The sequence below is a fragment of the Theropithecus gelada genome, chromosome 13, assembly GCF_003255815.1.
Source record: "Theropithecus gelada isolate Dixy chromosome 13, Tgel_1.0, whole genome shotgun sequence".
Taxonomy (NCBI): Eukaryota; Metazoa; Chordata; class Mammalia; order Primates; family Cercopithecidae; genus Theropithecus; species Theropithecus gelada.
Window position 1 is genome coordinate 18038131 of NC_037681.1, and position 12342 is coordinate 18050472.

General features: G+C 37.9%; 1 protein-coding gene across 1 annotated transcript in view; it reads left to right on the forward strand.

The window, feature by feature from the left end:
- The window catches only part of KIAA1211L (KIAA1211 like), a 144706-nt gene that overhangs the window by 78414 nt on the left and 53950 nt on the right, over nt 1–12342 (forward strand). The window contains exon 2 of the mRNA XM_025354194.1: nt 10780–10859. Coding sequence (XP_025209979.1) covers nt 10790–10859 — 70 coding nt within the window. The 5' untranslated portion in view covers nt 10780–10789. The remainder of the gene's footprint in view (nt 1–10779; nt 10860–12342) is intronic.

Consider the following 12342-nt stretch of genomic DNA (forward strand, 5'->3'; position numbering starts at 1 on the left):
ATCATGCTTAGGAAGCTTTTGTCAATTCCTAGTTTGAGCGTTTGTATCATGAAGAGATGTTGGATTTCATCAAGTGCTTTTTCTGTAGGTACTGAGATAATAATGTAATAGTTGTCAGTTTTCTGCTAATGTGATTTATTCCCTTGATTTTCATATGTTGAACCAACCTTGCATTCTTCAATAAATCCTACTTGGTCATGCTGTATAATCTCTTTTATATGTTGCTGGGTTAATTTTGCCAGTATTCTGTTGAGTTTTGCATCTTTATTTTTTATACCTCCATTAAAGTGATCATGTGATTTTTGTCCTTTATTTTATTAACATGGCTTTTGCATTAATTAGTTTTCATATGTTAAACCAACCTGTGTTCCTGAGATAAAACTCACTTTTATATCTTACTGGATTTAGTTTGCTAGTATTATGTTGAGAATTTTTGTGTTTCTATGCATAAGAGATACTGGTGTATAATTTTCTTTTATTGTGATGTCTTTGGGTTTGGTATTAGGGTAATACTAGTTTCACAATGAGCTGGAAAGTGTCACCTGTTCTTATATTTTTTAGAGGCGTTTGTGAAGGGAAAGGTGTCTGTTAATTCTTTAAGTATTTGATAGAATTTACCAGTGAAGACATTTGGAGCTGGATTCTTCTTTGTGGAAAGTTATTAAATTACTAATCTCTTTTCTTATTAAAAGTCTATTATTTTTATTATTGACTTAAATTCAGTAGTTTGTGTCTTTCTATGAATTTGTCTGTTTCATCTATGATGTCTAATTTTTTGGCATACAGTAATACATAATATTCCCTTAAAATACATCTTTTTTATTTCTTTAAGGTTGGTAGTGATGGTCTCTTATTATTGGTTTTAGCAATTTGAATCTTCTCTCTTTTACTCTCTGTCAGTAGAGTGATAGGTCTGTTCATTTTATTGATTTTCTCAAAGAACCAACTTTTTGTTGCATTGATTATTTAAAATGTTTTTCTATTTTCTGTTTCATTACTTTTTGCTCAATATTTATCTTATCTTTTCTTCTGCTTTTCAGTTTAGATTGCCCTTCTTTTTCTAGTTTTATATAGTGGAAAGTTATGATAGCAATTTAAATTTTCTTTCTTTTTTTTTTGAGACAGAGTCTCACTCTGTCACCCAGGCTGGAGTGCAGTGGTGCGATCTGGGCTCACTGCAACTTCCACCTCCCAGGTTCAAGAGATTATCATGCCTCAGCCTCCCAAGTAGCTGGGATTACAGGAATGGGCCACCACACCCAGCTATTTTTTTTTTATTTTGAGTGGAGATGGGGTTTCACCATGTTGGCCAGGCTAGTCTCAAACTCCTGGCTTCATGTGATCCGCCTGCCTCAGCCTCCCAAAGTGTTGGGATTACAGGCAGGAGCCACTGCACCCAACTTTTTCTTCTTTTTTATATAGGTGTTTATAAGCACAACTTTTCTCCAAGCAGTGTTTTATCTGCATCACATATGTTTTAGTATGTTGTGGTTTTGTTTTTATTCATCTCAAAGGACTTTATAATTTTTCATGTAATTTATTCTTTGACTCATTTGTTATTTAGGGGTTCATTGCATAATTTCCACATATTTATGTACTTCCCAAAATTCTTTCTGTTTTTGATTTCTAATTTAATTCTGTTGTAGTTGGAGAATATATTTTGTATGAACTAAATTCTTTTAAATGTATTTTGTCTTGTTTTGTGGTTGAGCATATGGTATCATTGTTAATGTTCCATAGATAGATAAGACAGATAGATATGCAAATATATATATACACATACACATACATACATACACACATCTTTGGTCTAGTTGTTCTATAGGGTTGTTCAAGTCTCTTATATCACTTGATTTTCTGCTTATTTGTTCTAATATTGATTATTTAAACCATTTGCATTTAATGTCATTGGCATGGTTACATCTACAAATTCCATTTTACTTTTTGTTTCCTATTTATATCAGAGTACTTTGTTCTTCTGTGACTTCTTTGCTACTTCCCTTTAAGTTTATATTGTCAGTCATACATTTTAATTTCTTATTGATTTTTAATTCTAGTTTCTTCTGTTATTTTTTAGTAGCTGATCTAGGCCTTATAATATACATCTTAATATATTGGAATCAATTGAAGATTTATACTAATTTAGTTCCAGTAAGATATAAAAACATTGCTCCTTAGTAGTTTTATTCTCTGCTCTATTTGTTGTACTATTATTGTTGTACATATTACATCTATATTTGTCATAGACCCAATAATTATATTTTTATATCATTTTATTTCTTTTAAAGAAACTAATAGAAGAGAGAAAAAAACATATTTATAGGGTCTGTACAAAATATATTGAGCTTTTACCATTTTTGTTTTTCTTTCTTTTTTCTTGTGGATCATGTTACCATCTGATGTCATTTTCTTACTCCAATGTAGCTATGTTGTAAACGGGGTAATAAATTCCCCTTTTAGGGTGTTTAAGGATCATTCCACATGACTATGGAAATTGCACCTGGAGAGACAGATGCCATTAAAGGATTTATTATACTCACAGGTCCTAGAAAAGGAGGCGTGGCATGCCACACCATGCATGGGATCATATTGGAGGAGCTCCTAGGGAGCAGACTCAACAGAGCAGGTGGGGAGATAAGTAACAGTGTGGATCCCTGGGCAAGTGCTTTTATTAGGGATTAGGGTGGAGTACACTTGCAAGAATCATGAGAGGATCTTACTGGTTCATTTGAATGTCACTAGGTCATAGTCAGGGGACAAGAAGGGGAACTTGTTGCAGGGACCAGCCTTCTCACACTGGAACACCTGGTTGCCTAGGCATGCTGTTCACAGCCTGTTTGTGAGGATGTTGAGGCATCAGGAAAATATGAAGTTTTAAAATTTACAAAAATTTCATTTCCACCCACCTCCTTTTTGTTGTTATTGTCAAATATACTACATTGCTATATGTTATAGTCCCAACAGTGCAATTTTTAATACCATTTTGTGCCATTGCTTTTTGAATCAGCTATAAGGAAAAAAATGAGAAGAAATATTCAATTATACTATCTTTTATAATTTCCTACAAAATTACCTTTATTGATGCCTCTGATTTTTTGTGTCAATTCAAGTTACTGCTTGGTGTTGCTTTTGGCCAGAAGAACTTCCTTTAATATGTATTGTAAGACAGGTCTGCTAGCAAGAAATCATCTCAGTTTTTGTTTATCTTTACTATCTCTAGTTCATCTTCATTTCTGAAAGATAACTTTGTTGGATACAGAATTCTTGGTTGACAATTTTTTTCTTTTGGTACTTTGAATATGTCACCCTACTGTCTTCTGGCCTCCATTGTTTCTGATAAGAAATTAGCTATAAATTTTATGATGATTTTCATCTACATGATAAGTCTTTTTTGTCTTGCCGCTTTCAAGTTTTTCTCCTTATCTTTAGCTTTCACATTTTTACTCTGTGTCTGGGAGCAGACTTCTGTGTTTATCTTACTTGAAGATTTTTGAGCTACTTGGGTATGTAGGTTATTTTTCCTCAAATTTGGAAAGTTTTTGGCTATAATTTCAGATAATCATTTTTCTACATTTTTCTCTCTCCTCTCCTTTGGGACTCCCATTCTGAATATTGGTATAGTTAATGATGAATTTTTCTGAGCCTCTGTTCATTTCTTTCCTTCAAATTACATTTTTTAAATTTGCTGATTTTTTTATTGTGCCAACTCAAATCTCCTGTTGAGCCTCTTCAGTGAATTTTTTCATTTCATTTATTATACTTTTCAACTCAAGAATTTTCAGTTTGTTTATTTTTATAGTTTCTACCTCTATTTTAATAATCTCAATTTGATAAACTTGTAATCATCCCTTCCTTTAACTCTTTAAGCACATCTTCCTTTATTTCTTTGAGCACATCTATAATAGCTGCTTTGAAGGTTTTGTCTGAGGAGTTCAACACCTGTGCCCTCTTAAAGTAAGTTTCTATTGCCTGATTTTTTTCTCTGTGTATGAGTCAAACTTTTCACCAAATTCTTCACACTGCCGTTCTGAAATTACTGCTTCTCTCTTTTTTTTTTTTTTGGATAATTTTTGTGTAATTTTTTATTTGATATAATACCAAATTTACAGAAAAGTTACATAGTGAAGGAATTTATCACATAATTTTTAGTCACATTTACCAATTTTTCACTTTGCCTCATTTGATATATCCTTATTTCTTTATATGTTTATATAAAGAATATATATATCTATAAGTTTATAACATTTTTTGGACTGGTAGTGAGCTCAAAAAATCACATATGTACTTCCAAAGAACAAGAACTTTTTTATGTTTTTTCATTTTGTTTTGTTTTTGTTTCTGTTTTTTGGTTTTTGTTTTTGTTTTTGTTTTTGTTTTTTGAGATGAAGTCTTGCTCTGTATCCCAGGCTGGAGTGCAGTGGCATGATCTCAGCTCACTGCAACCTCTGCCTCCCAGGTCCCAATTCAAGCAATTCTCTTGCCTCAGCCTCCCAAGTAGCTGGGTTTACAGGGATGCGCCACCATGCCCAGCTAATTTTTGTATTTTTAGTAGAGATGGGGTTTCACCATATTGGTCAGGCTGGTCTTGAAATTGTGATCCACCTGCCTTGGCCTCCCAAAGTGTTGGGAATACAGGCGTGAGCCACCACGCCCGGCTAAGAACATTCTTTTTAATAACTATAGTTACAGTCATAAAAATCAGCAAATTTTACATCGATGTGATGCTATTATGTAATCCACAGTCCATTGTAACCTTTGTCATTTGTCCCAATAGTGGCTTTTATAGCACTTCCTCATTTTCCAGTCCTGGATCATATATTGCTTCTATTCTGTAATAGTGTCTTGGCCTTCCTCCTGTCCTTGACATGTTTTTAATAGTACTGCAGAGTTACTTTACAGAATGTCTCCCATTTGGGTTTGTCTGATGTTTCCTTAATTATATTCTTTTTCATGTGACATTTCATTATTGTCTATTTGCCTGTATTTCAAATAATTTGCCCAAGTTTCAGGCAAGGGATTGTTTGCTTTTCATTTATTGGGTTCTAGGGATTATACATGCTAGATACAAGTGGTTTTATTTTTGTCAGATATTTTTTATGAATATTTTCTCTGTACCAGTCACTTACGTATTCATTTTTCTAACATTGTCTTCTGATGAGCAGAAGTATTTCATTTTGATGAAGTGCAAACTATAAATTTTTTCTTTTATGGTTTTTTTTTTTAGGCATATGTAAGACATCTTTGCTTATCCCAACATCAAGTAGATAGGTTCTGATGATTTTTTAGAAGCTTTATATTTTTATTTAATATTGATCATTTTTCCTCTTTTTAATGTATCCCATCTGGTTTTCTTTCTTTTTTTTTTTTGAGACAGAGTCTCACTCTGTCGCCAGGCTGTAGTACAATGGCATGATCTTGGCTTACTGCAACTTTTGCCTCCCAGGTTCAAGCAATTCTCCCGCCTCAGCAGCTAATAACTCCCAAGTAGCTGGGATTACAGGTGCCCACCACCATGCCCAGCTAATTTTTGTATTTTTAGTAGAGACGGGGTTTCGCCATGTTGGCCAGACTGGTCTTGAACTCCTGACCTCGTGATCCACCCGCCTTGGCCTCCCAAAGTGCTGGGATTACAGGTGTGAGCCACCGCGCCGGCTTGGTTTTGTTTTTGTTCCTCTGCTCTTCCTATTCTGCCTTCTTTGGGTTTATTGAATTTTTGGGTGTTCCATTGTAAATTTTATTTTAGCTTTTTAGCTAAACTTCCTTGCATTGTATTTTTTAGTGTTTGCTCTAGGGATCACAGTATTAATTCTGAAGTTGTCACTGTCTGTTTAGCGTTAATCTTGTACCACTTCACATAAAACACTAGAACCTTGTGATAGTCTAGTCATATGTATAACTCCTACCTTTATGTTATAGTCACATATTACATCTACATACATTGTAAATTCATAATAGTTTTTTATAGTTGTTATATGCATTTAAATAAATTTAGAGAAGAAAAACATGTACTTTTTAATATTTACCCACATATTTACCACATTCGTTGTGCTTCATTCTTTCTATAGCTTTCAGTTTCAATCTGGTATCATTTTCTTTCATCCTAAAAAACTTTTGTTTTGCATTTCCTGTAGTACATATCTGCTGGAAACAGATTCTTGCACTTTTCACTTATCTAAAAATGTCTATATTTTGCCGTCATTATCGAAGGATAATTTTTCTGGATATAGAATATCGGGTTGTTCTTTGTTTTCTATCAGCACTTTAAAGAGGCTATTCTGTTGCATTTTCTTATCATTGTTGGTCATTTGTGTTGTTGTTTGCCTGTTTATGATGTGTCATTTTTCTCTGGCTGTTGTCAAGATTTCCTCTTCCTCTTTGGTTTTAGTACACTACGCTGTGTTCCACACTTCTTTGAGGTCTATGATGTGCCTTGTTGTGGTTTTCTTGACGTTTGCTAAGATTCTCGGATCTGTAACATTATCTTTTCCACTATTTTGGAGAAATTTTTATTCATAAGTTCTCCAAATATTTTTTCCTCCTTCCCTTCCCTTCCCTTCCCTTCCCTTCCCTCCCCTCCCCTCCCCTCCCCTCCTCTCCCTGCCTCCCTTCCTCTCTCTCTCTCTCTCCCTCTCCACCCCCCACCCCTCCTCTCTACTTCTCTCTTCTCTCTCCTTTTCCTTCTTTCTCTCTCCTGCTTCCTCACTCCCCCCACTCCCTGCTTCTGGGGCTCAATTAAATATATGATAGACAAATAAATACTGTACCACTGGTCACTGAGGCTGTGTTCATATTCAATTTTTTTCCCAGTCTTTTTTCTCTCTGTTCTTCAGATTGGATCATTTCTATTGATCTTTCTTCAGTTTGATTGATCCTTTCTTTTGATGTCTTCAGTGTGCTGTTAAGCCCATTTAATAAATATTTTATTTTAGAAATTACAGTTTTCATCTTAATGTTTTCCATTTGTTCCTTCTTTATATCATATGTTTCTAATTTGAAATTCTTTATCTTTTTATTCCTTATGGCTATATTTTTGTTTTAAGTAGCTTCTTTAAAGTCTTTGTCTGCTATTTAAAAATTTTGGTGACTCAGGATTATTCTCTCTTAGGTATTTTATTCTTATGACTATGGGTCATATTTTCCTATTTCTTTACATGTTTTGTAAATTTTGATTATATGGTAGACATTGTAAATGATATTTCATAGGAACTCTGGAATCTGTTATGCTGTCCTGAAGATTACTGATTTTATTCTGGCAGGCTATTTGTCACCTGTGAACTCTGTCACTCCTGCAGTGAGCAGTAGAAAAATTTTAGTTCATTTCCCTCAGCCTCCCAGCTGTTACCTTCTGCCTGGTTCCTTGGAGTCTCCCCAGTATGTGCAGAATTCAGGGGAGGGGAGCCAATAATTAGGAAGGGGTTTACATGTGGATTTTGGTGCTCCTGTCTCTGAAATTTTTTCCTTCCTAAGATATTCTCCCTCAGTTTCCATCTGCTCTGGCAGTCCTAAATCCCATTCTTGGATTCATCAAGCCAATAAGATTATGGCTTTCTATTTGAGCTCCAGCCACTCCACAATAAACATACCTGAGACCTTTTCCAGGCCAAAAGCCCTACACACATAAATCACTCCTGCTGCAGTTCCCTTCTTAAGTGTTGATTCCAAAAATAAAAAATTAAAAAATAATAAAAAAGAAAAAAAGAGTTGATTCCACTTTAATTTCTGCTTTTGGTTGCTCATAACTGCCTTCAAGTGACTGTTTTTAATCTTTTCACCACGGTTTATACTTATCATCAGTGGAAAGTTTTATTGTGGTGTAGGCTACTCTACCATTTGGAAGTCTAACCTACCTTTAAATTCGGAGGATGTTTTTCTGGAGTTTAGAATCTTTGTTGGCAGTTACTTCCTTTCATTGGAGTTTTCTACTTAAAATAGTTACCTCTGAGAGGACATCACTGCTGATACTGACCTGCAAGAAGGTGACACGGGTAGATGGCAGAACCCTGCCATGGGAAGAAAGTGAGGGAGAGCACAGTTGGAAAGGGAGGTGTAAAGACTGAATAAAGGTGGATGTTTTCCCTAATGCTGACCACAGGTAGATTAAATCACCTCCTCAAACTGACAAGGGAAAGGTGAACCAAGAGTCACTCTTTCTGGGTCTTTCTACATCTCTCTGAAGTTAAATGAATTGCTATTCCAAGATCTCAAAGGATTCTAATACCCAGAAGCCCCTCTAGTTTGTCAGTTCTCTTGTTTTGTGTGCTCTGTTCAGTTCTTTGGTCGGGCACTGTCCTGGGTACTGGTAAAGGAGCAGTGAATATAATAGGCATAGCACTCACCCCTCAAAACCCACAGCTATGGGAGGAAGAGATGTTAAGCAGACACACCTCCCAAACAAGTTATTGATGACAACCTTGGTGACCAGAGTGAAAGAACGGTACCAGGAGGTAAGAAAGGATCCACAGGGGTCCAAACAGCCTGGAGGGTGGTGTGGGATTAGGGAATCTGTGGGGTGAACACTAAAGCTTTCATCCATAATTCTGTGCTCAGATGTATGGAGTCAGGGTACAGATATTTTTCTTTGCATTGTGTAGGTAAATATAATAGATTGAAATCTTTAAAATACCATATTAAAATCTGTTCTCATTCTTTATGTGAATTAACTTCTGTAGAAATATTTCAGTAGAAGCTGAGACTAACGATGGAACTCTGCTCTAAGCTGGGAAGGAGCTGGGAAGGTCAGTTAGGGTGGAGGGAGAGGGAGTGGGGCAGCCTCCACATTAAGGGGTCTTTTTGAGAGGCAGGACTCCCCTGGATTCTGTGAGTGCCCAGATACACACTGACAAAGTGCTGTGCCCTGCAGCGGGGGCTGGAGGCTCAGCACTCTAGTGAGTTCATTAGAACCCATGAAGAGGCCGTGCCCGTCCGGATTTCGTTGAAAGAGTAAGTTTTCTTTGACTTGGATTTAGAGCTCTCAGAACTCCAAGAGTAGAAGGGTGGAGAGCAGGTGCTGGTTGAGGGGACACTGAGGTGGCCTGACTTGACCTTGGAGTTCCAGTGAGAAGCACTGTCTTCGTGTGAGGAGCAAAAGGAGGTCTGGGAGGGATGGGCATTTGCCGCACTGCCTTTCTAAGTACGGTTTTACATCTGGCGTTTCCTTGGACTTTACTGCGGTTTGGGGAACGCGTGTTCAGAAAGACAAGTTACTTGGCCCAACAGAGCTGATGTTCCGTTGTCACAGCTCTGAGGTGTTTCCACCTGGCATGTCACATGAAGGAAATGGTTCTCCACCTGTGCGGCCTGCGGTCTCTGGACAGACATTCCTCTGCAACCCTGAACATGTTTTCGTCAGTCACCTGGCAGTGGTTTGAGCCCATCGGGCGGTGGGGATCCGGAAGCACAGGGGTCAGCTGGGAAGCCGGGTGTTCGTCCCGTGACTGACAATGGCGACTTTGAAGGGAGCCATTTGCTTGGACGACCGGCGCTTACCTGCTGCCAGGCCGTGCCGGGCATGTGTGCTCTGGAAGCCTTTGTCCATAAACAGTAGCACGCGGCGGTGAGGAGTGGGCTGCGGGAACTGACAGCAGGGCTCAGCTTGTGCCTGCTGCATGCCGTGTCCTGGTCTCATTTCATCATAGTATTATCATCTTCCTTTTGCCTATGAGGATACTGAGGCCTGGCACTGGTAGGTGGTAGGGGAAAGATGCCACCCCAGAACTGCTTAACATCCAAGTCTTTGCCCCTTTCCTCCACCCCATGTTATGCTCTTATCAGTATGAAGATGCTTGGGATGTAAAACATGAGTAAGTTCTGAAACCTTCCATGCGACATGAGATCCATTTGTTGTCCCTTGGTCGGCGGGCAACCTTCGCCTCCTTGGAGGCAGAGCCTGCTGTAACAGTCAGCGATGGAAGGCATGGACACCATTAGTTCAGTATTCTGTAGCAGGAATATTGACCAATAATCACGTATTTCATTTCCATGAAGAGTGAGGGATTTTTTAATTCAGGAAGCAGCTGAATTTATAGGGATGAAATGATCATCGTGTCTGGGATGATTTGCTTAGAAATCACCTCCTAGGAGTGGGATGGGGTGTGGGGGTAAAAATGAAGCAAGATTAGTCGTATCTTGAGTTCATTGTATGTTCTTCACATTTTTGTATCTGTTTGAAATTTTTCATTGCATTCGAAAAAAAAGAATCTCAATGTAAATAAATGATGGTACAGTAGTATATCAAAATATTAGGTAGCCATTAAAATAACACGTGAAGAATTTTAATGATGTGGTATAAGTAAGACAATCAGGAAGTCAAGCTTCCTAATATGATATGTGTGCACGTGGACAAAATATTTGCGTAAAAATTATTGGAAGGAAATGAAAACATTAACTGTAGTGATCCTTGCTTGGTTGGGTTATGGGTGATTTTCATTCTATTTTCCAAACTTCCTGTAGTAAACAAGAGAAAAAAAATCATTTCTTATAATTTGAGAAAAACTGTTTTGAAAGAAACCTAATTTGCATTGTGTAAATTAGTGAAGCATTTGTTTCAGTGATCTGTTTTCCATTAAATTGCCCCAGTCAGTGATTAAACACTGTTGCGGTTGCTGATCTTGTGGCTGTGGACGTGGTTTTGGCCTGTACTGTGCTGCACTCTGCCCTGGACTGTCTTTGCTGGAGTGTGTGCAGGCCAGATCATGGCAAATGCAGTCACGAACACCGTTTCACTCATGGGTAACTTCTGCTAACCACGTTTCTGTAACGTGAATTTCCATCTAATTTCAGCGAGCTCGACATGATTTCCACAAGGGTGATGGACATTAAGCTTCGGGAGACTGCAGAAGGCCTTGGGGAGGACAGCACAGGTAAGGCCCTGCTTCCCCTGCTCTGGGGAAGGCACTTGCTTTGTTGTGGGGCAGGGAGAGGGGCTGACAGAGGCAGGCCTTTGGGGCTCTCTGTATGAAAAGTGGGGGTTCAGGTCCCAGTGTGCTCAGATACCCCCAGGCCCTTCACACTGTGACTGAGGGCACATGCACATTATTTAAGGCTGCTTGGGGCACATTTCCTCTGCTTCTCTGTCAAGCACAGGGACCTTTTAGCTCATTTTCTTCCTTTCTGGAGGTAACCTTGTCCCCGTGTTTGGTTGACATGAATGCAAAGGAAGAGGTACTAAATGGATTCATTCACCATCTAAGAATATCCAAAGGTATCAGTAGGAGGCTGAGCAAAGTACCTGGCAGCCTGATCATCTGTAAAAAAAGAATTACATCAGGACTCTTTGATCCCTCTCCTTCATGACTTTTGTTCTGAAGGAGATCTTTACTATGTTCTCTGCTGAGCTAAATTCCAGGCCCATGAATCACCATCTCACAAGACATTCGAAGAGTTCTCCAATCATGTGATTGGTTTACTGTTATCCACATATTGCTGTTTATGTCGATAGAGTTGTAAAATTGACATTAAAAAAGTAATCTCCCCACAATGTACCTTTTCCCTAGATTAGCCATTCATATACTCCCCTTATTTTGGTAACCAAGGCCTTCATCTCTCTCTTATTTACATTCAAAATGCCAGTAGTGATCTTCTTTGATACAGTTCAGGAGAAACAGCTCCCAATAATATTAAATCCTAGCTGCTAGCCACTAGCTTCGGATGCTAATATCAGCAAAGGCTCCATTTCAGATATTAAAGATAGATTTTTTCTTATTATTTCATATTAGAACCATTTTTCCTCTGTCACATTTCAATGGATACCAAATAAATCCAGATTTAACGTGAGGGTTTTTAGATGAGCCCTGAAGAAAAATTGAGTTTCAAATTTTCTCATATTATGGGACACTGAATTATTACTTGTTTTAAACAAGAAATGTTTGAATAAATATTTCATCAGCCTGAAATGACCTCAATAAGTGCTAGTTCTGAATACACACAGAGGTTACTGAAGAAAACGGACTAAGTTTTCCTTTTTTCAAATAGTGAGCTTAAGTTATTCAGACCAATCCTCTTCCACTTAAAATTTAAAATTCTAGATAAGAATATTCTTTAAAATATTTTTCACAGTAAGAAATAATAAAGCCAGAATTGAAAGGCAAATGGGCCAGGCACAGCAGCTTCCATCTGTAATCCCAGCACTCTGGGAGGCCGAGGTGGGAGGATTGCTTGAGCCCAGGAGTTCAAGACCAGCTTGGGCATAGTGAGACTCTGTCTCTACAAAAAAATTTTAAAATGGGCTGGACATGGTGGCACACAGCTGTAGTCCCATCTACTTGGGAGGCTGAGGTGGGAGGATTGTGTGAGCCCAGAAGGTTAATGCTTTAGTGGGCTATGATTACACCACTGCACTCCAGC